The following is a 27,536-nucleotide window of genomic DNA, read 5'->3' on the forward strand; positions in this document are numbered from 1 at the left end:
TGTTTGCTTACTTACTAATAAAAGAAACGTTGTCTTGTATGTTCACTATTTTATTTAAAGACTAAATTGCAATAATAAAAATATGTTTAATGTACCTTAAGATTTTTGGTTAAAATAAAGACAATATTGACATTTTTTGTGGTGCCCTTTATTTAAAAAAGTACCGAAAAGTATCAAAATACATGTTGGTACCGGTACCACAATATTGGTATCGAGACAACCCAAGTCAGACATGTCGGTGAACTTCACTGACTGTTAATCATTGTTTTGATAAAGTATACAGTATGTCTCTATTCCATTGCATAATTACATGTTTTGCATGAAGATCTAGGACCATTGGTACTCAGGGTTTAAGCGCAGCTTGCTGCTAGGGTTGGGTATCGAGTATCAAGTATCGATTGGAACCGGGACTAACTTTCCGATTCTCCCGGAATCGTTCAAAAGTTTAAATTTCGATTCCTAGTTTCGATACCCAGTCCCCCGACCGGAAAAAATAATAAGTCCGCCGACCCAAAAGAAGAAGCCACTGAACACCAACGAAGAAGCGCCCACCGCCGGAAGTGTTAGCATAGTCGAGCCTATGTAGCCGAGCGAGTCAGTCAAGCATGGATAGCGGGCGTCGCCGGTCAAAAGTGTGGCTTTATTTTACTAAAAAAAGATGAAATATCAGCGAAATGTAACACGTGCGACAGGACTGTTTCGTCGAACATGATGAAGCACCTCCGAGTTCATGGAGTACAAATAAATGCGTGTCTTGTCTTCGACAGGAGACACTATCTGTCCAGAACGCTCACGCATCCTGCCTGAGAAGGCGAATATGGTCATTTTCCTAAACAAGAACTGTCTCTGATTTTATACTGTACCTGCTGCTAATCTGGACTGAGTTTTGCAAGTTGTTTGTTATTGTTTATTTGCTTTTCTGCACCAGGTTAGCCCATCAGTGGGAGCACGGTAACATGTTTAAGTACCTGCAGCATCATACACTTGTGTGTGTAAATGTGTTTTCATGAGGTTTCCTAAAGCATCACACACTTATGTGTAAATGTGTTTTCATGAGGTTTTCAAAAATAAAGCTCTCTTGATGAAAGTGTGCCCCTGTGAAAATGTATTCATAATTTATAATATTTATATTCAAGTTCATAGATTTGATATTTATATTCTAGTTGAAAACAGCCCCGTTAGGAATTTATAGTAAAGTTCATAAAAAGTTAGAAGAATTAAAATTGATGGAGAATGTCAGAAAGATTGTAGGTTAGCTAGCTCATTTAAAATATCCTAAACTTTTTTTGACCCTGCCTTTTTTTTTTTTTTTTTTTTTAAAAGAAAGAATCGGAATTGAGAATAGTCAGGAATCGGAATCGTTCGAATTCAAACGATACCCAGCCCTACTTACTGCACAACAGCCATCTAAGCTTGGTTGACCACCACTTCCGGGAGGAAGTCACATGACAGAACACAAGCAATGTATAGCGGCAATTGCGGAAATCCGTGTACCAGAGAACAAGTTAGTTTTTTTTCAGCATGTGTATCACCGAGAGTCTAACGTGGTGGCTTCAGCACAAAATAACACATAAAAAAATGTCATAACTCACCGGTTACACTGTTATCTGGGCTCCAGTACTTGGTGTTGTTGCTGGTGGACTAGCCACTTTCTGTGCGTCCATGAAGGTTCATGGACCATCGCCCCTCTTGTTGCCATGGGCTTGGGGTGCGGAAGCTTAAGAACAAACAGAGATTTTACTCACATGGCAGTTCTTGAAACATTGATCAAGTAAAATAAATCAAGTTGAAAATGCAATGTGAGAGGCAGCATGTTTTAACGAGTGCGAGATTAGGACAAATCCATCAAACATTGCTTGTTGGATGGATTTGCAGCTGCCTGACCAGGGCTCAGAAAATCTGTAGAGACTCCTCCCACGCCCACCAAGGACTGTTATCACTCCTGGACTCTAGAAAAATGTTCCGCAGCCTCCGTAGAAGAACCTCCAGGTTCTGTAACAGCTTCTTCCCTCGGGCCGTAAGACTTTTGAACGCATTAAAATAATTATTTCAGTTCCCCCGAAAAATTGATTAACTCACTGGAAAATAACGTACATCCATAAACGTGGATGCATATGCAAAAGTGCAATATGTTTAACTGTACAGTAATCTATTTATTTATTTATAACTGCACCTTATTGCTATTTTATCCTGCACTACCATGAGCTAATGCAACATAAATCTGTTCTTATCTGTACTGCAAAGTTCAAATTTGAATGACAATAAAAGGAAGTCTAAGTCTAAACTTAGGGGTGTCAACTGTACAGGACAGAAATTATCTAACCCGCGGGATGCGTATAAAAATGAGCTGAAATTTTGGATTGAATGAAACCGCTGTTCAAAATGTGTCCACTAGATGTCACAATAGCAATTATTTGTATCTTTGTAGATGATGCTACATATGTAAAAAAAATAGTTAGTGCACCAGTCGAGGACAATGAGCAAACTACATAAATAACATCCTGTAATGTGATTCTAATATTGTTTTATCTTGATAGATTGAAAATTAACACCAAGGAGTTGACTGATGAACATCACATAATTCATTCAGAAAGCCTAAATAACGACGAATAAAAGATAGAATACTATTAACCACAACATTTAAGTGTAAAATAAAAACAAAAAAACAACAACAGCATTATGATTTGTACATTTTCAGAATGTGCTTCTTCTTGTTGTATATTTGATGGGTGATGAGCCAAGAAGACGCCAAGAGGAATCGTCGAACAAAAAGCTTTATTTGTTTCAGCGAATCTCGGACTAGAGCTGAAGCTCGAGGAGAAAAAGCATGCCAAATATCTTCAATCTGCTGTCCTGTCAGAACACTGTGTTTAAATACAATTTCTTGTCGACCCCCTCCCCTTGTGGGTCAAATCTGGATGCCGGACAGCCTGCATACCACTCAATGTATTTACTTGACTAGTCAACCTATCTCTTGTGATCGATTTGGTTCCGGTGACAACCAAACCCCTATCCTCTGGCCCCATGTGTGGATCTTCTACCAGATGTGACTTTCCTGGGAACTCCCTGCAGCGTCGCAGATGGAAACGTGCACCTTCACTTTAGCAGAAAAATGCTTTTAGTTTATTATTTCTTCAGTCAGCGGTAAACAAAATAAACAAACAGTTGTACAAAAACAAACAGTCGTACATTCATAAATTGAAAATGTTGCAGACCGAAAGGATTTAGGCTGAAGTTGAACAGTTATTGCGCCTAACCCTATGTTAAATACACGATGAACTTTCTAAAAATATGAAATTTACTTTGTACAACATATTATAAATACACAACATAAACGCTGTTCAATTATATAAAAAGTAAAGACATGTGAAATATCATTTTACGTGGTAGTTAAACCTTAGTACCAATTATATACTATATACGAACAATTAAACTTCCATTATTATTTGTATCCCACATTTAGTTGGTAATTAACATTGATTATAATAGTAACTACTATGTTGATTCAGGAGTGATATATTTTTCCAAGACATTGGTCTTAAAGTGTGTTTTAATGTATGAATGGAACTGGAACATTTGAAGGAATAATTCGAGGCATTTCGAGCTGTTCCACAGATCAACCCCCCTGACAGAAACACATCTACTTTTTCAGTTCCTTCTTATGTTTGCTTTCTGAAATACAGCTGAAACTCTTTTTTTTTTTTTAAGAATAGCAGTCCAAATACAAACGCACACTACTTACAATCATATCAGAGAATAATACCTGATGTAATTAACCGCATTCTATTTTCAAACAAAGAAAACAATCTGAAGTTGTCTTTATTTTTAAGTTATCGTGCCGTGATTTTACCATTTCTACAAACTCGGGAGTAGATTTTTCTCCATGTGGCCCCCCCAGCCACATCTAAAATGAGTTTAACACCCATGGTCTAGCTGAAACCAAATATAATCCATGTATTTGATTGAACAATGCATTTAAAAACAAATAGGCGCACACAGTATCAACAGCAGAGCGCGTCAAGGCGACCATCTTAGCCAGGGCGAGCTAATATGCTAACATGCTACATGTTCACCGCCCGGCTCTTTATGTGCCCTGGACCCGTATCCTCGCCAGCGCTTAATCACCATGACAAGACGTGTGAAACCCCTCGAAGTGTCGACTTACCGTGTTAAAATGTTTTTCTTTAAAACCAGTACCACGGGAAGAGTATAGTCGCCTAATATTAGCGTCCTCTTGTAGCTGGCGGCTAGTAGCAATAGCCGCTGTTTTCCCCGATCCCAGCACCCGCCCATCCAATAGTTGGCAGTGTCCTGCCTAAAAATAAGCATAGAGGAAGAAGCCACTTCCGGTCATGCCGTATGCATCGCTTTGATTGCAAAACAGCCAACAATCCACACTTTATTTGGAAAAACGAAACTCATTATATGAATAAATCAATTATAATGAACAATTACAATCAGGCAGAGGTGGGACCAAGTCATTGTTTTGCAAGTCACAGATGAGGTGGCGACTTGTCCAGGGTGTACCCCGCCTTCCGCCCGATTGTAGCTGAGATAGGCGCCAGCGCCCCCCGCGACCCCAAAAGGGAATAAGCGGTAGAAAATGGATGGATGGAAGTAGGTCTCGAGTCTTTACTCTCAAGTCCCGAGCATACTTGCCAACCTTGAGACCTCCAATTTCGGGAGGTGGGGCGTGGGAGGTTTGGGGCGTGTTCGGGGGTGTGGCTGGGGGGCGCGGTTAAGAAGTGAGGAGTATATATACCGCTAGATTCATAGATTCACCAAGTCAAGTATTTCATACACATATATATATATATATATATATATATATATATATATATATATATATATATATATATATATATATATATATATAAGAAATACTTGATTTTCAGTGAATTCTAGCTATATATATATATGTATATATATTTATTTTAATATATATATATATATATATATATATATATTTATATATATATATATATATATATATTTATATATATATATATATATATATATATATATATATACACACATATATATATATATACACATATATATATATATATATATATATATATATATATATATATATATATATATATATATATATATATAAAATAAATACTTTAATTTCAGTGTTCATTTATTTACACAGGTTGTGTGGCGGTAAAGGAACTATGGCGCACATTCTGTCTGGGTGCAAAACAGCATTGACCCAGGGAAGATACAGGTGGCGACATGACAAGGTGTTGGCAATGCTCGCAGACATCTTGGCGCAAGAGAGGAGAACGAAACACCCAGCCAAAACAAAGCCATTGCTGAGCACCATCACCTTCGTGAAAGAGGGTCATAGACCAGTTGTCCAAGGCCAAGCCAACCAAAACCCCCTGCAGTTGGCCCAGGGATGGGAGATGGAGGTCGACCTGGGGCGGAAGCTCCTCTTCCCAGAGGCGCTACTGTCCACCACTCTGAGACCAGACATAGTTATGTGGTCCCCAAAGGGAAAGAAAATCATCCTGGTGGAACTTACTGTCCCGTGGGAGGAGGGATGTGAGGAAGCGGCAGAGAGGAAGAAAACAAAGTACCAACAACTTGTCCAGAACTGCCGGGACAAGGGGAGGACAGCATGGCTGATGACAGTGGAAGTTGGTTGTCGAGGATTCCCTGCGCAATCTGTGTGGAATATGATGACAAAGGTCGGATTGAGAGGTCACTTGAGAAAAACAGCTGTTCGTAGGCTGGGAGAAGCGGCGGAGAGAGCCTCCTGTTGGCTCTGGCATAAAAGAGAGGACAATAGCCGGAAGCCTGGATGAGAGGAGCAGTGATCTGTCCAATCACTGCTGACCCACCAACCGGAGAGTGTTGTGGTTAAGGGTCGAAACACTCGGTGAACACCTGATGACCTCTTGTGCAGTGCAAAGCTTTATCAATTAGAAATGGATTATAATAGCATCTTTGATGTATTTGCAAACACATTTACACGCACATAACACTCATCTACTCATTGTTGAGTTGAGGGTTGAATATTCCATCCTTGTTTTTCTAACCATATGCATGTACACTAAATGGCAGTATTGTCCTGTTTAAGAGTGTCACAACACATTGCTGTTTGACAGACGAACTGCTTTGGGTAGACAAATTCGGACTGCTGTTGTTGTGTGTTGTTTTACCGTGCTGGGAGGACGATAATGAAACTGCCTAACAATAAACCCACATAAAAAACCAAGAACTCGCCCTAGATCATTCTACAGTTATAACATCATTGGGCAGACACGCTCTTTGTACACGTCACTCAGGTATACGCATTGAGCTGGAGGAGGCGTGGCCTCCAGCTTTGCCTGAATTTCGGGAGATTTTCGGGAGAAAATTTGTCCCGGGAAATTTTCGGGAGAGGCGCTGAATTTTGGGAGTCTCCCGGAAAATCCGGGAGGGTTGGCAAGTATGGTCCCGAGTCAAGAAAGGCAAGTCCCAAGTCAAGACTGGAAAGTCCCAAGTCCTGCATTTTGAGTTTCTAGTCTTTTCAAGTCATTTTAACCACATACTAATATATTTACACAGATTGTGTATGCTTTTAAAACGCTGTAATTATTTATTAAAACAAGTGCATTTGAAATTGCAGGAAAAAAATATAGTGCTGACATTGCACTTCATAATAGCAATATTGACCAGTCATTTAAAACTATTAACTCATTCCTTTACAGAATAAACACATTTGAAAAAACAAGTGCAACTGTACTTAAATACTTACCATGATTTGATTAACGTGGACTCCGACTTAAACAAGTTGAAAAACATATTTGGTTGTTAGCATTTTGTGGTCAATTGTACGGAATATGTACTGTACTGTGCAATCTACTAATAAAAGTTTCAATAAATCAATCAATCAAAACTTATTTGCACAAAAGTGTTAACATTGTATTTCCATGGCGTATTGCATTGTAACTAGTTCCACAGCAGTTTCTATCCTGTTCTTACCTCATCTCATACTGAATTTGTGTTGATGTGTGCGTGCATATAAAACACTGTAACAAATACATGAACATAACAATGAACAGAGTTGTACTTTTTAGGACCTATGGAATATGTACACATATTCTTAATATTTTATACATTTTAAATTACCTTTATTTGACTATATTTGTGTTTTCGTAGGTGGCTAAAATATGCGGTGCTGCGGACCGCCGTCCAACGTTACATTACCGTGTGTGATACATGACTAACGTAACATTATGTGTAGGTACCTCAACCTTGCTTAAAAATAAAATCACTTGAAAAAAAACATGAATAAAGTAGCAAACTGCAGCGGGTGCAGCAAATTGCCGTGTTTTTTTTTTCAATTACGTTATAATCATTGACATCTTATAAGTAGGGCTTCACGGTGGCAGTGGGGTTAGTGCGTCTGCCTCACAATACGAAGGTCCTGAGTAGTCCTGGGTTCAATGCCGGGCTCGGGATCTTTCAGCGTGGAGTTTGCATGTTCTCCCCGTGAATGCGTGGGTTCCCTCCGGGTACTTCGGCTTCCTCCCACTTCCAAAGACATGCACCTGGGGATAGGTTGATTGGCAACACTAAATTGGCACTCGTGTGATTGTGAGTGTGAATGCTGTCTGTCTATTTGTGTTGGCCCTGCGATAAGGTGGAGACTTGTCCAGGGTGTACCCCGCCTTCCGTCCGATTGTAGCTGAGATAGGCACCAGCGCCCCCCGCGACCCTAAAAGGACTAGGCGGTAGAAAATGTATGGATGGATTTTATAAGTAGTGAACTGACAGTTGAAAGGTTCAGCGATTTCTTGCTCAAATAAGCGGACTGTTGAAAATAGGAATCGGAGATTACCTTTCACAATCAAGATTTAACATTAAGATATATAGATATCTAATGTATTCATACAATGTTTATGTAGGATATAAGCATGTATATATAACCTAATCATATTGTTTCTTGAACTTAAAAATAGCTGACCTTTTTTTTCCCCTTCTCTGTGATTATATTCCCAGTTTTGATCTCGGACGTCTGGTCACTTATAGCATACGCAAATATTCTATTACTGTTAAGCAAGTTATGAATAATAAAACACGCCAAAACATGTGTCCTTTGTCATAAGTACACGTATGACAAACAAAAGCAGTGGTATCCAGCAGGTAAGATGAATTAAATGCGCTGACAGTTCATTGCTCCTGCCAAATGAATTGCACTAAGTGGAGTGAATCACCACTCCAAGATTGCGGCCCCGCGTCTCGTCAGCACCAGTAGGCAGTAGCGCTCGATGCTGCGTCTACTTATAAGATGTCTATGATCTCCACTTTATTTGAAAAAACTAAATTCATTATATTAAGAAATCTTTTATAATGAACAATTACAATACGTGTGGTCTAAACTTTCTCGATTTTACTACACTAAAAAACACCTTCAAGATTAATTGGATACGACACTTGAAAGATCCTACCTTAATTTGGAACTTCATTTTCTAATCTTGGAGGCTTAAAATGTTTGTTAGTGTGTAAATACAACATTAATAGGATTCCTGTTGCTCTTTCAAACTTCCACAAACAAGCCCTTCTGGCATGCTCTCTTCTGTGATTTGTGAAGTGTATTATATTTATATAGCGATTTTCTCTAGTGCCTCAAAGCGCTTTACATTGTGACACCCAATATCTAAGTTACATTTTAAACCAGTGTGGGTGACACTGGGAGCAGGTGGGTATAGTGTCTTGCACAAGGACACAACAGCAGTGATTAGGATGGCAGAAGCGGGGATCGAACCTGGAACCCTCAAGTTGCTGACACGGACACTCCACCGACCAAGCCATACCGCCCCAAGTATTCTCTACAAGCACAATTTCTCACCTACCAAATACTTAATCTGGAACAATAAAGACACGTGTTACAAAAGGAATTCGATTTTCATCAACGATTGGTTCAAAAATGGTATTATTTCAATGAGTCAGCTTTTCAATACGGAACATTTTGATTACCAAGAATTTGTCAAACATTTTAAGATTCCTGTCACTCCCAAACAATTTGCCATTGTATTTGATGCCATTACATCAGGTGTTGTTATGTTGTGCATTTCCTCTTTCTGCTGGAACAATTGTCAATCATCCACTTGACACTCCTATACGGAAACTTTGTTTTAATCCGAAAAATAGCAGAAATCTGCAGCTTATTTCAAAATGATTGTGTGTATCGCCTATGTAATTGCGCTCTGGAATAATGTTATGAATGACATCTGCTGGGTCAAAACATGCTCTCTTCCTAACTAGTATTTACTTTCAAAATTCTTCATGGTTATTACCCTGTAAAGACTGTGATGGTTGGATACAAGAAGGACATTGATGTTTCCTGCACCTTATGTAACATGCATGTTGCACCTTATGTAGCATGCATCCAGAGACTGTCTACCACAGGGGTCTCAAGCATGCGGGCCGCAATTGGCCTGCGAGTTTAATATGGACAGAACTTGACAGCGTCATACTACCCAACATTTTCGACGTTCACGGGAGTCCCCACAGAATCAAGGCCAATTTTTACACAACCATGTTATTCATGGAGGGCTGTAACGGCACTGTTCTTACCACTCACTGGATTCTGTACGGACAGTATGCAGACCAAATTGTTTGTCACCTTAGGATGAGCACTTCACATGTGTAATGTTGCAAGACATATTTGCTCAACAGCTACACAAGTCACACTGAGGGTGGCCGTAAAATAAACTTTAACACTGTTACAAATATGTGCCAGACCATTAACCCACACCAAACAAAAATGACAAACACATTTCAGGAGAACATCCGCACTGTAATACAACATAAACTCAACAGAACAAATACCCACAATTCCATGCATCCCTGACTCTTTCGGGCTACAATACACACCCCCAAGCCCCCACCCTCCTTACTTGCGCCGGTTGAGGTGGTGTATGTAGCCCAGGAGAGATGGGGCTGCAAGGTGTTCTGGGTATTTGTTCTCTTGTGTTTAAGTTGTTTTAGGGTGCGGAAATTGTCCCAAAATGTGTTGGTCATTCTTGTTTGATGTCGGTTCACAGTGTGGCCCATATTTGTAACAGTGTTAAAGTCGTTTATGCGGCCACCCTCAGTGTGGCCTGTGTGGCTGTTGACCAAGTAGGTTTTGCAGCCACATGCGTTGTTCTGCATAAGTCTCGCACAACATCGTGCAGACCTGGCACGTTGGTTGTGCGATGTAAAAGCGTGCGGGTTGACATGCAGCAAAGTAGTAGTCCTCTATAAGGGTGTGTGCTAACCCCTGGAAGTACATGTAGGAATGTCAAGGGACATGTGAGTTTATTAAAAACATTTAAAAAAGCAGCAGCAATTTATAAATCCGTTAAAAGTATGTTCATTGAATAATACCTCAACAAAATATGATGTAAGTCCATAAACTGTGAAAAAATAATCCAACAATCCAACATTCAATGTTGACAGCCAGACTTTTTATAGACATGTTCCATAAATATTGATGTTAAAGATTTTTTTTTTTTTTTTAAGAAATGTTTACAATTAAGTTCATGAATCCAGAGGGATCTCTATTACAATCCCTAGAGAGGGCACTTTAAGTTGATGATTACTTCTATGTGTAGAAATCTTTATTTATAATTGAATCACTTGTTTATTTTTCAACAAGTTTTTTAGTTATATTTATATCTTTTTTTGCAAATAGTTCAAGAAAGACCACTACAAATGAGCAATATTTTGCAGTTATACAATTGAATAAATCAAAAACTGATGACATAGTGCTGTATTTTACTTCTTTATCTCTTTTTTTCAACCAAAAATGCTTCGCTCTGATTAGGGGGTACTTGAATTAAAAAAAATGTTCACAGGGGGTACATCACTGAAAAAAGGTTGAGAACCACTGTTGTAGAGGACGTTAAAGGCAGTGCAGTCCAGAGGTGGGTAGTGACACGCTACATTTACTCCGTTACATCTACTTGAGTAACTTTTGGGATAAATTGTATTTCTAAGAGTAGTTTTTATGCAACATACTTTTACTTTTACTTGAGTATATTCATAGAGAAGGAACGCTACTTTTACTCCGCTCCATTTATCTACATTCAGCTCGATACTCGTTACTTTTTTTTATCGATCTGTTAATGTTTGTTTTGGTTTTTCAACATAGAATCTACGCATGCCTGCGTTTCACCAATCACATGCAGTCACTGGTGACGTTGGACCAATCAAACAGAGCCAGGCGGTCACATGACCGTCACACGTAAAACCCGACTTAAGCAAGTTGAAAAACTAATTGGGGTGTTACCATTTAGTGGTCAATTGTATGGAATATGTACTGTACTGTCCAATCTACTAATAAAAGTTTCAATCAATCAATCAAAAGCGCAAATGAAAAAAGACACTTTTTATTTCAACCGTACTTCCCGTCAAAGGCCTAAAGACTGATCGCACAGTTCCTGTCTTCACAATAAAAGTGCCGCTCCATCGCGCCTGCGCTGACAAAATAAGAGTCTCCGAAAGCCAGCGCAAACAAGCTAGCAAACTACGAAGTTTGCCGGCAATGTATTTCTTGTAAAGTGTATAAAAACGAATATGGAAGCTGGACAAATAAGATGTTAAAAACCAACAAGTTTCATGTGGTATTAGACGGAAAGGAGGAACTTTTTTTTCTCCTCCATTTGAAAACGTGGACGTTATCAAAACTACAATGCAAGTCATCAGAATCAAGTAATACACACACTTATATTCTTGTCTTCATGAAAGATAGGAATCTATATGTTAAACATGCATGTATATTCATTAAAACACATTTAACATGTCAACAAAAACGGCAAAATAAATAAATATAAATTATATACTGTATATATAAATATATATATATATATATACATGTATATATATATATATATATATATATATATATATATATATATATATATATATATATATATATATATATATGATATGTGTGTATGTATATGTATATATGAGGTGGATCACCTCGACTTGGTCATTTATTAAGTAATTGATTAATGTTGAAAAACTTATTGGGGTGTTACCATTTAGTGGTCAATTGTACGGAATATGTACTATACTGTGCAATCTACTAATACAAGTTTCAATCAATCAATCAATCAATGCCTACTGAGCCTATGGTGCTGTTAAGTTATTGTGGCTCAATGTGCTTTTTTTATTTTTTTATTTTAATGTACTATTTAATATATATCATTGTTTTAGTTGCCTAAGAGATATTCCTGGCTCTGAATTTGCTCGTTGCTATTTTTATGTTTTTGTGCATTATTTGTTGCCGTATTCATTAACCAAACAGGTTACTCATCAGTTACTCAGTACTTGAGTAGTTTTTTCACAACATACTTTTTACTTTTACTCAAGTAAATATTTGGGTGACTACTCCTTACTTTTACCTGAATAATGAATTTCTAAAGTAACAGTACTCTTACTTGAGTACAATTTCTGGCTACTCTACCCACCTCTGGTGCAGTCACGGCAGCCCTTAATAATGTCGGCCGGGTGAAAATTGGGAAAAATTCGGGAAAATGGTTGCACCGGTAGATTGTCGGGAGGTGCACTGAAATTCAGGAGTCTCCCGGAAAAATCGTGAGGGTTGGCAAGTATGTTGCTAGGGCGGGAAAGACATTCATAGAAGGTGAATTCATTAAAAAGTGCATGTTAGATTTTTTTGAGAAATATTTTCTCGCGGCCCAGCCTCACCCAGTTTCTGCATCCTGTGGCCCCCAGGTAAATTGAGTTTGAGACCCCTGGTCTATCACATGTTTTGGACTTGTGAAAGCACTCCATCACTATGGCAGGGCATCTGTCCTTTCATCCATGGCAAATTTGTGCTTTGTTTTATTTTTTTGTGCTATTTAGATTTACACTGTATGAAACACAATTTGAAAATGATTTTTACATTTGCAACCTCATTATACTATTGGCTAAGTTTTATATTCATAAATGTAAGTTTCTCAATACCTGACCTATTTTTGGTGCCTTTAAAAAAAGAATTAGAACTCTTCTTCAAAACACTCTACCTCTAACAACCAAAAAGCTGTGTAAACTATGATGCTGTGCTCCAAATCTGGATTATTTACGGAACTTGTGTGAGCCTATTGCTTTACATTTTCCATCCATCCACCCATTTTTACCGATTATCCCTTTCGGGGTCGGGGGCGTGCTGGAGCCTATCTCAGCTGCATACGGGCGGAAGGCGCTGTACACCCTGGACAAGTCGCCACCTCATCGCAGGGCCAACACAGATCGACAGACAACATTTACACAGTAGGACCAATTTAATGTTGCCAATCAACCTATCCCTAGGTGCATGTTTTTGAAGGTGGGAGGAAGCTGGAGTACCCGAAGGGAACCCACACATTCACTGGGAGGACATGCAAACTCCACACAGAAAACCCAGAGCGCAGGATCAAACCCAGGACCTTCGTATTATGAGGCAGATGCTCTAACCCCTCTCCACCGTGCTGCCGCTTTACACTTTGTTCCATATATATATTTTGCATTCTATTTTAGTTACTTTTTTGACTTTACAACCCCCAGGCGCTGTTTTACTTGTTTTATTTTTTTTAATTGTATGTTAATGTTGCATATCATAAATAAAGGTTTATAAAATAGTTGAAAAAAAAAAGCCGACAATCCCTGCAACCGCAGTGACCTGCTTAATAATAAGCGTAGAGGAAGAAGCTACTTCCTGAAGTGAAGAACATAATTAAGATAGAACACAATATAAAGTGGGCTTCATGGTGGAAGAGGGGTCAGTGCATCTGCCTCACAATGCGAAGGTCCTGAGTAGTCAGTGTTCAATCCCGGGCTCGGGATCTGTCTGTGTGGAGTTTGCATGTCCTCCCCGTGAATGTGTGGGTTCCCTCCGGGTACTCCGGCTTCCTCCCACTTCCAAAGACATGCACCTGGGGATAGGTTGATTGGCAACACTAAATTGGCCCTAGTGTGTGAATGTGAGTGTGAATGTTGTCCGTCTATTTGTGTTGGCCCTGCGATGAGGTGGCGACTAGTCCAGAGTGTACGGTGCCTTCCACCCGATTGTAGCTGAGATAGGCACCAGCGCCCCTCGCAATCCCAAAGGGAATAAGCGGTAGAAAATGGATGGATGGATGTGGGAAATTCAGCACCACAGTTTGCTCACAATAGACAATAAACATTTAGGTATTTTTACATGTGAATAATATACATACAGTCTATTATACAGCATTATTCACATGTGAATAACATAAATACAGTGTATTATACAGCATTATTCACTTATGAATAAATACAGGTTATTATACAGCATTATTCACTTGTGAACAACATAAATACAGTCTGATATACAGCATTATTCACTTGTGAATAACAAATACAGTCTATTATACAGCATTATTCACATGTGAATAAAATAAATACAGGTTATTATACAGCATTATTCACATGTGAATAATATACATACAGTCTATTATACAGCACTATTCACTTGTGAATAACATAAATACAGGCTATTATACAGCATTATTCACGTGTGAATAATATCAATACAGTCTATTATACAGCATTATTCACACGTGAATAACATAAATACAGTCCGATATACAGCATTATTCACATGTGAATAATATACATACAATCTATTATACAGCATTATTCACTTATGAATAACATAGATACAGTCTGATATACAGCATTATTCACATGTGAATAATATACATACAGTCTATTATACAGCATTATTCACTTGTGAATAACATAAATACAGTCTATTATACAGCATTATTTACATGTGAATAGTATAAATACAGTCTATTATACAGCATTATTCACATGTGAATAATATACATACAGTCTATTATACAGCATTATTCACTTGTGAATAACATAACTAAAGTCTGATATACAGCATTATTCACTTGTGAATAACATAAATACAGTCTATTATACAGCATTATTCACATGTGAATAACATCAATACAGTCTATTATACAGCATTATTCACATGTGATTAACATAAATACAGGTTATTATACAGCATTATTCACATGTGAATAACATAAATACAGGCTATTATACAGCATTATTCACATGTGAATAACATAAATACGGGCTATTATACAGCATTATTCACATGTGAATAATATAAATACAGTCTATTATACAGCATTATTCACATGTTAATAACACCAAAACAGTCTATTATACAGCATTATTCACATGTGAACAACATAAATGGTCTATTATACAGCATTATTCACATGTAAATAACATAAATACAGTCTATTATACAGTATTATTCACATGCAAATAATATAAATACAGTCTATTATACAGCATTATTCACATATGAATAACATAAATACAGTCAATTATGCAGCATTATTCGCATGTGAATAATATAAATACAGTCTATTGTACATTTAAGTACAGTCAAAAAGGATAGGTTTGAAAACATAGGTTACAAAGCATTATATACAAATTTTAAAAAAGACAAGGTTAAATAAAATAATATAGCCATTTCAGTAGGTGGCGCTACTTCGTACCGGAAGATTGCTTGCCAGCCGCCATTAAACCAAAGAAGAAGAAGCCACTTCCGGCCATGCCTTACGTGTTGTTTTGATTGCAAAAGAACCGACAAGTGAGGTGTTCCATTTTCCAAAATGAGGATATTAGGCTTCTTGAGAAGGTCAGCTCTCACCCGGACAAGCTGGATCCGACAAAGCAGTCCAGTGGGCGGCGTGGAAGTTGTTCAATGTATGCACTCATGCCGCCGCAACGCCAACTTTGTAGGTTTTGGAGTAAAGTCAGAGCGGATGTGCGACTTGAAGAAAGTCAACTTTGTAGGTTTTGGAATAAAGTCAGAGAAAGTCTGGTCGTATAGAAGTTGCTGCACGCAGGCAGTGCGAGTGAAGTGTTGGAGGTGTAAACATCCTCTTCAAGACTCACCTGTGTTCTTCTGCTCTGCCTGTAAAGTAGTGCAGCCTCCTGGTGACGGCGCGTCCTTCTTCAACATCTTGTCCTGGTGAGCACCTTCCCTTCACACCCTGCGTGACATATTGTCTCCTTTCTCTCTCTCAATAATTATTATAAGAACTTCCTTTTAGTGACGTCTCATTCGCAGTGGACACTAAAGCACTGCAGAGAAGATACTTGCAGCTGCAACGCTCACTACATCCTGACAACTTCAGCCAGAAATCTGTGGTAGGCCAAGTTTTTATTGCTATCATTTCTAAAAAGTGATTCCCATCGCGGTTCTTCTTCTTCTAGTTTCCTTCCTCTTCTTTCTCCTTCTTATTGTAGTTTTCTGGCAGAACATAGTCCTTCTTTTTCTTCTTCTTCTTCTTCTTCTTCCTCTTCTTCTTCTTCTTCCCCTTCCTCCTCTTCCTCTCCCTTCTTCTTCTTCTAGTTTTCTGGCAGCACATACTTATTCTTACTCTTCTCCTTTTTCTTCTTATTCTTCCTCTTTTTCTTCTTCATATTCTTCTTCTTCTTCTTCTTCTTCTTCTTCTTCTTCTTCTTCTTCTTCTTTTTGTAGTTTTCTGGCAGCACATTGTCCTTTTTTTCTTTTTCTTCTTGTTCCACTTCCTCCTCTTCCTCCCCCTTCTAGTTTTCTGGCAGCACATACTTCTTCTTATTCTTCCTCTTCTCCTTTTTCTTCTTATTCTTCCTCTTTTTCTTCTTCCTATTTTCTTTTTATTCCTCTTTCTTTTCTTCTTCTTGTAGTTTTCTGGCAGCACATAGTCCTTTTTTTTCTTTTTCTTCTTCTTCCACTCCCTCCTCTTCCTCTCCCTTCTTCTTCTAGTTTTCTGGCAGCACATAGTCCTACTTCTTCTTCTTCTTCTTCCTCTTTTCCTTTTTCTTATTCTTCTTACTCTTTTTCTTCTTCCTCTTCTTCTTCTTCTTCTTCTTCTTCTTCTTCTTCTTCTTCTTGTAGTTTTCTGGCAGCACATAGTCCTTTTTTTCTTTTTGTTCCACTTCCTCTTCCTTCTTCTTGTATTTTTCTGGCAGCACATAGTCCTTTTTTCTTGTTCTTCCACTTCTTCTTCCATCTTCTTCTACTTCTTTTTGTTTTTCTTCTTCCTCTTCCCTCTTCTTCTTGTAGTTTTCTTGCAGCACATAGTCCTTCTTCTTCTTCTTCTTCTTCTTCTCTTTTCATTTTCTTCCTCTTCATTCTCCTTCTTTTCATAGTCTTCTGGCAGCACATAGTCCTTCTTCTTCTTCTTCTTCTTCTTCTTTTTCCTCCTCTTCCTCTCCCTTCTTCTTCCTTTTTCTTGTAGTTTTCTGGCAGCACATAGTCCTTCTTCTTTTTCTTCTTCTTATTTTTATTTTTCTTCTTCATCTCTCTTCTTCTTGTAGTTTTCTGGCAGCACATAGTCCTTCTTCTTCCTCTTTTTTTTCTTCCTATTTTTCTTTTTTTTTTTCTTTTTCCTCCATTTTATTTTTGTTATTGTGTAGTTTTCTGGCAGCACATAGTCCTTCTTCTTCCTCATTTTCTTTTTTCTCTTCATTTTCATCTTCCTTCTTCTTATACTTCCTCTTTTTCTTTTTCCTCTTCCTTCTTCTTCTTGTAGTTTTCTGGCAGCACATAGTCCTTCTTCTTCTTCTTCTTCTTCTTCTTCTTCTTCTTCTTCTTCTTCTTCTTCTTCTTCTTCAGTTCCAACTTCAAACTGTTCAGCCTAATCGGGAATCGTGGGCTTTCCCCTGACAAATTCCCAAAATTCACAGATTTCCCAGAAATCCAGGTTTTCCGGGACATTTATCCCATTCAAAATGAATTGGCCATTTCTCAAACTTCCACCATTTCCAAACTTTCAACCGATTTAAACCATTCCACCAACCTTCCACTTATCCTGGAAATTCAAACTATAATTTTTCCAAGTTCAACAAAATTCCAGGAATTCCCTTTTATTCCAAACCCTTTTTTGACCTTTTTTCTGGCGACTACTCCTTCCACATTTTTCAACTCACTAACTGTTCCACCGTCAAATCATTCCTCTTAATCAGGACAAAAAAGTCGGCTCTGCTAGCATCACAGCTAACGTTACCCATGCTGCTACCTCTCTGCTCTGCGAGGGCGTATACGTATGTGATGTATATAAGAAGGTGCGCTTTGTGTCTTCTTCTTCTTCTTCTTCTTCTTCTTCTTCTTCTTCTTCTTCCACTTCCTCCTCTTCCTCTCCCTTCTTCTTCTTCTTGTAGTTTTCTGGCAGCACATAGTCCTTTTTCTTCTTTTTCTTCTTCCTATTTTTCTTTTTCTTCTTCATCTCTCTTCTTCTTGTAGTTTTCTGGCAGCACATAGTCCTTCTTCTTCCTGTTTTTTTTCTTCCTATTTTTCTTTTTTTTTCTTTTTCCTCCATTTTCTTTTTCTTATTGTAGTTTTCTGGCAGCACATAGTCTTTCTTCTTCCTCTTTTTCTTGTTCCTCTTCATTTTCATCTTCCTTCTTCTTATACTTCCTCTTTTTCTGTTTCCTCTTCCTTCTTCTTCTTGTAGTTTTCTGGCAGCACATAGTCCTTCTTCTTCTTCTTCTTCTTCTTCTTCTTCTTCTTCTTCAGTTCCAACTTCAAACTGTTCAACCTAATCGGGAATCGCAGGCTTTCCCCTGACAAATTCCCAAAATTCACAGATTTCCCAGAAATCCAGGTTGTCCGGGACATTTATCCCATTCAAAATGAATTGGCCATTTCTCAAACTTCCACCATTTCCAAACTTTCAACCGATTTAAACCATTCCACCAACCTTCCACTTATCCTGGAAATTCAAACTATAATTTTTCCAAGTTCAACAAAATTCCAGGAATTCCCTTTTATTCCAAACTCTTTTTTGACCTTTTTTCTGGCGACTACTCCTTCCACATTTTTCAACCCACTTTAACAGTTCCACCGTCAAATCATTCCTCTTAATCAGGACAAAAAAGTCGGCTCTGCTAGCATCACAGCTAACGTTACCCATGCTGCTACCTCTCTGCTCTGCGAGGGCGTATACGTATGTGATGTATATAAGAAGGTGCGCTTTCTGTCTGTAGCGTAATGCCAGCAGCTAAAACAAGTGCGTGAGAACGTACAAACCCCGTTTCCATATGACTTGGGAAATTGTGTTAGATGTAAATATAAACGAAATACAATGATTTGCAAATCATTTTCAAACCCATATTCAATTGAATGCACTACAAAGACAAGATATTTGATGTTCAAACTCATAATTGTAGTTGGGAAAGGGCTTGTGCACCACTCTGTTACATCACCTTTTCTTTTAACAACACTCAATAAACGTTTGGTAACTGAGAAAACTAATTGTTGAAGCTTTGAAAGTGGAATTCTTTCCCATCCTTGTTTTATGTAGAGCTTCAGTCGTTCAACAGTCTGGGGTCTCCGCTGTCGTATTTTACGCTTCATAATGCGCCACACATTTTCGCTGGGAGACAGGTCTGGACTGCAGGCGGGCCAGGAAAGTACCTGCACTCTTTTTTTACGAAGCCACGCTGTTGTAACACGTGCTAAATGTGGCTTGGCATTGTCTTGCTGAAATAAGCAGCGTGTCCATTAAAAAGACGGCGCTTAGTTGGCAGCATATGTTGTTCCAAAACCCGTATGTACCTTTCAGCATTAATGGTGCCTTCACAGATGTATAAGTTACCCACGCCTTGGGTACTAATGCACCCCCATACCATCACAGATGCTGGCTTTTGGACTTTGCGTCGATAACAGCCTGGATGGTTTGCGTCCCCTTTGGTCCAGATGCACAATGTCGAATATTTCCAAAAACAATTATAAATGTGGACTCGTCAGACCACAGAATACGTTTCCACTTTGCATCAGTCCATCAGAGAAGCCGGCGGCGTTTCTGGATGTTGTTGATAAATGGCTTTCGCTTTGCATAGTAGAGCTTTAACTTGCACTTAAAGATGTAGCGACGAACTGTATTTACTGACAGTGGTTTTCTGAAGTGTTCCTGAGCACATGGGGTGATATCCTTTAGAGATTGATGTTGGATTTTTATACAGTGCTGTCTGAGGGATCGAAAGTCACGGTCATTCAATGTTGGTTTCCGGCCATCCTGCTTACGTGGAGTGATTTCTCCTGATTCTCTGAACCTTTTGATGATATTATGCACCGTAGATGTTGAAATCCCTAAATATCTTGCAATTGCACTTTGAGAAGCATTGTTCTTACACTGTTTGACTATTTGCTCACGCAGTTGTGGACAAAGGGGTGTACCTCGCCCCATCCTTTCTTGTGAAAGACTGAGCATTTTTTGGGAAGCTGTATGTATACTCAATTATGGCACCCACCTGTTTCCAATTAGCCTGCACACCTGTGGGATGTTCCAAATACGTTTTTGATGAGCATTCCTCAACTTTATCAGTATTTATTGCCACCTTTCCCAACTTCTTTGTCACGTGTTGATGGCATCAAATTCTAAAGTTCTGATTATTTGCCAAAAAAAATGTTTATCAGTTTGAACATCAAATATGTTGTATTTGTAGCATATTCAACTGAATATGGGTTGAAAAGGATTTGCAAATCATTGTATTCCGTTTATATTTACATCTAACACAATTTCCCAACTCATATGAAAACGGGGTTTATATACCGAATATCACGATATGGTCATTTTCTATATCGCACAGAGACAAACCCGCGATATATTGTGTACATCGATATATCGCCCAGCCCTAACTTCAACATTTCCTCACCGATTTGAAAAATGTTAACACCAACCATTCAGACCATTGAAGTCTTTTACATTTTTCAAAGAAATCCAGCCTTTCCCAACATTTCCAAATTTCCATGAAATTCCCATTGAAATGAATGGAACATTTATCAAAGTTCCACAACTCCCACTTTTTAATCTGATTCAAACCGTTCCAACTCCAAACTATCCAGCCTGCATCATTTCTGTATTATTTTTTCAAAATTATGAGAGACAAGAGGCAGAAAATTGATTATTAATCTACTTCTTCATTTAATATCAGAATCAGAAATACTTTATTAATCACCTAGGGGAAATCAAGATTTTCAACACAATCCTACTCAAAATAGGACAAACATTACAGAAAGAAGACAGAACAGGATTGCTCACGGGTATGTCAACGTCGGGCGCCCCTTACAAAAAATGTATGAAACAGGTAAATGCTGGGGGGGAAGAAAATAAATATTCAGTCTAAGCCTGGGCCAAGGATAAAAAACTCATAGCCATAGCACACATAAGCATGTTTGTAAGAGGAAAACATCAAAAACACAAAGGACATTAAAGACACTAAAAAAGCAGAGCTGATGCTACCTGCCACTTCGACACACAGCCACAAAAGTAAAACAACAACAAAAACATATCCGCTGTGGTGGCCTCTGCGGTGGTGGGGGGAGCATGACCAGACACAGGAGCAGACCCAACCAAGCAACCAAGAGACTCTACCCTTAACCGCCCAACAAATCTCGGCCATTGTCCAGCCAGAATGTGTCTAAAGAGACCGAGGTGTCCAATAGCTGCTCATTCAGCCTAGACAATGTGAAGCTTGTTCGTCCCGGCGCTCAGCGCCAGCTCCGCAGCCCTGTCTCTTCATCCGCATCTTCTCCAGTCTCTCCACATGGACTCTGGTGTGGCTTAGACCCAGCAGCTGGTCTTCATGGCCAAAAGGCTCCAGGGAGGCAGATCCAGTAGTTAAAAAAAAAGCACCGCAGAAGTCACAAAAGTGCCACCCCTTGTCACACAGTCCCAAAGGGTCCCGAACCAAAAGGCAAACAAACCCACATGAAAACAACAGGGAATCATCAGGAACACAAAATGATGACGCAAGAGCACAGGGCTCCTGCAGCCAGCAGCCACTACAGTGATGGCGGCATGTACAGTCGCTATCAAAAGTTTACATACGCTTGTAGAGGACATAATGTCATGGCTGCCTTTAGTTTCCAATAATTTTTTACAACTCTTTTTTTATTTTGTGATAGAGTGATTGGAGCACATACTTGTTGGTCACAAAAAAAGATTCATGAAGTTTGCTTCTTTTATGAATTTATTATGGGTCTACTGAAAGTGTGAGCAAATCTGATGGGTCAAAAGTATACATACAGCAATGTTGATATTTTCTTACATGTCCCTTGGCAAGTTTCACTGCAATAAGGTGCTTTTAGTAGCCATCCACAAGCTTCTGGCAAGCTTCTGCTTGAAATTTTGACCACTAATCTTGACAAAATTGGTGCAGTTCAGCAAAATGTGTTGGTTTTCTGAAATTGACTTGTTTCTTCAGCATTGTCCACACGTTTGAGTCAGGACTTCTGGAAGGCCATTCTAAAACCTTCATTCTATCCTGATTTAGCTATTCCTTTACCAATTTTGACGTGTGTTTGGGGTCATTGTCCTGTTGGAACACACAACTGCGCCCAAGACCCAACCTCCGGACTGATGATTTTAGCTTGTCCTGAAGAATTTGGAGGTAATCCTTCTTTTTCATTTGTTTTTTGTGACCAACAAGTATGTGTTCCAATCACTCTATCCCAAAAAAATAAGAGTTGTAGAAATTATTGGAAACTCAAGACAGCCATGATATTATGTTCTTTTCAAGTGTATGTACACTTTTGATTGCGACTGAAGGTCTTCTTCTTCTCCAGATTTTTGCACATTCTACCTTTCATATTTTTTATCAAACTTCAAACTGTTCAGCATATTCGGGAATCGCAGGCTTTCCCTTGACAAATATCCTGAATTCCCAAATTTCCCAGAATTCCAGGTTTTTCCGGGACATTTTTCTCTGTTCAAAATGATTTGGCCATTTTTTTCAAACTTCAACCATTTCCCCATTTTTCAACCGATTCAAACCATTCCACCTTCAACATATTTCACTCAGCCTGGAAATTCAAACTATAATTTTTCGAAGTAAAACTAAATTTCAGGAATTCCCAGAATTCCATTTTTTTGAAACTCCTTTTTGACCCTTTTTTGGGGCAACTACTTCTTACACATTTTTCAACCCACTTTAACCCTTCCACTGTCAAATCATTCCTCTTAATCAGGACAAAAAAAAGACAATTTTTTTTAACTACAAAAATTCCCAAAATTCATGGCATTCCTTAAAACCATTTCTCAATTAAAGATGTTACTACTTCAACATGTATTGAGCCATTAATAAAAAAATTTTAAACTAGCCATTTTTCACACTTCCACAACTCCCACATTTTTGAACCTATTCAAAGCATTCGAACATTCAAACTATTCTTACATTCATACTACATGCTGTCAGCATTTCACTTCAGCATTGGTGCATTCTCACGCAATTCCTTCACGAATTGCCTCATCTAGTACTATTGTGTGAATGCTCAAAAGCATTCACACATACAGTTTGGCCTATAAATATCTGGACATTGACACAATTTTCAGTATTCCAGCTCTGTACAACACCACAATGGATTTGAAATGAAACAATTAAGATGTGCTTTAGGGCAGACTTTGATCTTTAATTTACATCCAAATCAGGTGAACGGTGTAGGAATTACAACACATTTTATATGTGCCTTCCACTTTTTAAGGGAGCAAAAGTAATTTGAAAAATTTACATAATCCATCCATCCATCCATTTTCAACCGCTTATTCCCTTTCGGGGTCGCGGGGGGCGCTGGTGCCTATCTCAGCTACAATCGGGCGGAAGGCAGGGTACACCCTGGACAAGCCGCCACCTCATCGCAGGGCCAACACAGATAGACGGACAACATTCACACTCACATTCACACACTAGGGCCAATTTAATCAAATTGTCACTTTTTAATAATTTGTTGCAAATGCTTTGCAGTCAATGACCGCCTAAAGTGTGGAATCCATAGACATCACCAGAAGCTGGGTTTGGTCCCTGGTGATGCTCCGCCGGGCCTCTGCTGCATCTGTCTTCACTTCCTGCTTGTTCTTTGGCCATTTTACCTTCAGTTTTGTCTTCAGCAAGTGAAATTCATGCTCAATCGGATTCAGGTCAGGTGATTGGCTTGGCCATTGCAGAACATTCCACTTCTTTGCCTTAAAAAAGTGTTTGGTTGCTTTCGCAGTATCCATCCATCCATTTTCTACCGCTTGTCCCTTTTTGGGGTGTTTGGGGGTCGCCGGAGCCTATCTCAGCTGCATTTGGGCGGAAGACGGGGTACACCCTGGACAAGTTGCCACCTCATCGCAGACTTTCGCAGTATGCTTCAGGTTATTGTCCATTTGCATTGTGAAGCGCCGTCCAAAGAGTTTTGAAGCATTCGGCTGAATATGAGCAGATAATATTGCCTGAAACACTTCAGAATTCATTCTGCTGCTTTTGTCAGCTGTCAGATCATCAATAAATATACAAGATCCAGTTGCGCATGCAGCCATGCATGCCACTACCACCACCATGCTTCACTGATGAGCTGATATGCTTTGGATCTTGAGCAGTTCCTTCCCTTCTCCATACTCGTCTCTTTCCATCATTCTGCTACAAGTTGATCTTTGTCTCATCCGTCCATAAGATGTTGTTCCAGAACTGCATAGGGTCTTTTACATGTTTATTGGCAAACTGTAATCTGGTCTTCCTGTTTTTGAGGCTCACCAATGGTTTACACCTTGTGATGAAACCTCTGTATTTCCTCTGGTGAAGTCTTCTCTTAATTGTTGACTTGGACACAGATACACTTACCTTCTGGAGAGTGTTCTTCATCTGGCCAACTGTTGTGAAGGGCTTTTTCTTGACAAGCGAAGAGATTTGTCTGTCATCCACCACACTTGTTTTCCGTGGTCTTCAATGTCTTTTGGTGTTGCTGAGCTCAGCAATGTACCAAACAATTGATTTGGCCACACCTCATGTTTGTGCTATCTCTCTGATGGCTTTGTTTTGATTTTTCAGCCTAATGATGGCTTCCTTCACTGATAGTGATAGCTCTTTGGACTTAATATTGAGAGATGACCTCCCTAGATTCCAAATGAATACAACCACACTTGAAATAACATATAGGCCTTGTATCGAATCTTTGTAAATTGAAAAAAAAAACAAGGGAATACCACACTTGAAATAACATATAGGCCTTTTATCTGCTCTTTGTAAATGAAATAAAAAAACAAGGGAATAACACACACCTGGCCATGGAACAGCTGAATAGCCAATTGTCCAATTACATTTGGTACCTTAAAAAGTGTAAGGCACATATAAAATGTGTTGTAATTTCTACACCGTTCACCTGATTTGTATGTAAATACCCTCAAATTAAAGCTCAAAGTCTGCACTTAAAGCACATCTTGTTTCAATTTCAAATCCATTGTGGTGTTGTACAGAGCTGGAATACTGAAAATTGTGTCAATGTCCAAATATATATGGACCTAACTGTATGGTTTTCTTTCTTCTTCTTCTTTAGAATTTGGCACACTGTACCTTCCACATTTATAACCCGATTTAAACCGTTTTAACTTCAAACTGTTCAGCCTATTCTGGAATTGCGAGCTTTTTTGTTGACAAATTCCAAAAAATCCCAGATTTCCCTTTTTTTCAAACCCCTTTTTAAACTTTTTTCTGTCGACTACTCTTTCCACATTTTTCAACCCAGTTTAACCGTTCCACCGTCAAATCATTCATCTTAATCAGGACTGGAACTGGAAAAATTCCCGGTTTTCCCAGAATTCCTGGAATACCATCCTTAATACCATTTCTCAATTAAAAATGTTACTACTTCAACAATTATCAACAGATTTGAAAAATTCCAACACCAACCACTTCAACTCATTCCGAACATTCAAGTCTTTTAACATTTTCTAAAAAAATCCCGCTTTTCCCGAAATTCCAAAATTTCCCTGAAATTCCCAATGAAATGAATGGGATATTTTTCAAAGTTCCACAACTCACACATTTTTATCCGATTCAAACGTTCCTTCTCCAAAATATTCAACCTGTTCAAAATTGTGTGCTCTCTTTCAACAATTAAAAAAAAATCCCGGATTTCCAAGAATTCCCAGTTTTCAGGGCCATTTTCCCCATTTAAAATGAATTGTCCATTTTTTAAACTTCCACAATTTTCACATTTTTCAACCTATTCAAAACATTCCAACATTAACACATTCCGCTCATCAATCCAGTAGTTTCCCAAGTTCCAAATTTAATTTCAGTTTTCCTGGAAATTCAAACTCTTCATCATTCAAACCATTCTGACATTCAAACTATTCTTACATTTATACTACATTCTGTCAGTTCAACACTATATAGAAAATTTATAGTACAAAGAACTACAGAGGCAGAAGTTAAGTACATAAAGTATAAAAACAAGTTAACAAACATACTACAATCATGTAGAAAATAATATTACAGTGAATTATTGGACAGGAACAAAAATAATATGAGAGCAACATGGGGCATTCTAGGAGGGATTACCCCAAATACTTCTTACGGAAATAAACATAATAACAACATAAAGGAAGTAGTTGAAAGCTTTAATAACTACTTTGTAAATATTGGACCAAAATTGGAAGAAATTATTCCAGACCCAGTTTCAATTGAGGACTATAATGATACCATAGAGCGAAATCCTAACTCCATGTTCCTCAGTAATGTGACACAGGAGGAAATAGTTAAAATCGTGAAAAAATGTAAATCAAAGACTTCAACTGATTGTAACAGAATTGATATGGAAACGATAAAAAAGGTTATTGATGAGATCTCAGGACCATTAATGTATATTAGTAACTTATCATTTCAAACAGGTACATTTCCAAACAAAATGAAAATAGCTAAAGTTGCACCAATTTATAAGACTGGAGATAAACATCTATTTACAAATTATAGACCTGTTTCTTTACTTCCACAATTTTCTAAAATCATTGAAAAACTGTTCAATAACAGATTAGAGGGTTTCATAAATAAAAATAGAATACTCGAAGAGAACCAATATGGATACAGAGCTAATGTTTCAACTTCAATGGCTTTAATTGAAATTACAGAAGAAATGACCAATGCAATATATAGTAAAACATGTGCGGCAGCAGTGTTTATGGATCTTACTAAAGCATTTGACACAATTAATCACAATATTTTAATCAAAAAACTAACACGATATGGCATCAGAGGGTTAGTCTTAAACTGGATAAGAAGTTATCTAACGAGCAGGAAACAATACGTGAAGCTAGGCAAACACACTTCTACAATGGTAATAAATATATCCTGTGGTGTACCTCAGGGATCAATACTAGGACCTAAACTATTCAATCTCTATATAAATGACATTTGTAAAGTTACAAGAGATTTAAAGTTAGTATTATTTGCAGATGATACAACAGTGTTTTGTTCAGGAGAGAACACACAGAAGATAATACAAATAATAACAGAAGAAATGAACAAATGAAAAAAAAATGGTTTGACAAAAACAGACTATCATTGAATCTCAGTAAAACTAAAATAATGCTATTTAATAACAGTAGAAGAGAAAGTCAAACACAAATACAAATAGACGGAATAGAAATTGAAAGAGTAAAGGAAACCAAATTTCTAGGTATAATAATGATTGATGATAAATTAAACTGGAAATCTCATGTAAAAAATATACAACATAAAGTAGCAAGAAACACGTC

General features: G+C 38.2%; 2 protein-coding genes across 2 annotated transcripts in view; one reads left to right on the forward strand and one right to left on the reverse strand.

The window, feature by feature from the left end:
- Window positions 1–4,324, reverse strand: part of lrrc8ab (leucine rich repeat containing 8 VRAC subunit Ab) — a 34,435-nt gene extending 30,111 nt beyond the window's left edge. The window contains exons 1-2 of the mRNA XM_061906107.1: window positions 4,166–4,324; window positions 1,593–1,717 (exon numbers count right to left, since the gene is read on the reverse strand). The gene's annotated coding sequence lies outside the window, so the exon portion shown is untranslated. The remainder of the gene's footprint in view (window positions 1–1,592; window positions 1,718–4,165) is intronic.
- An 11,225-nt stretch (window positions 4,325–15,549) lies between these two features.
- hscb (HscB mitochondrial iron-sulfur cluster cochaperone) overlaps window positions 15,550–27,536 on the forward strand; it is a 42,138-nt gene continuing 30,151 nt past the window's right edge. The window contains 2 exon segments of the mRNA XM_061906110.1: window positions 15,550–16,006; window positions 16,089–16,185. Of these exon segments, the coding sequence (XP_061762094.1) occupies window positions 15,645–16,006; window positions 16,089–16,185 (459 nt within the window). The 5' untranslated portion in view covers window positions 15,550–15,644.

The sequence above is a fragment of the Nerophis ophidion genome, linkage group LG07, assembly GCF_033978795.1.
Source record: "Nerophis ophidion isolate RoL-2023_Sa linkage group LG07, RoL_Noph_v1.0, whole genome shotgun sequence".
NCBI lineage: Eukaryota > Metazoa > Chordata > Actinopteri > Syngnathiformes > Syngnathidae > Nerophis > Nerophis ophidion.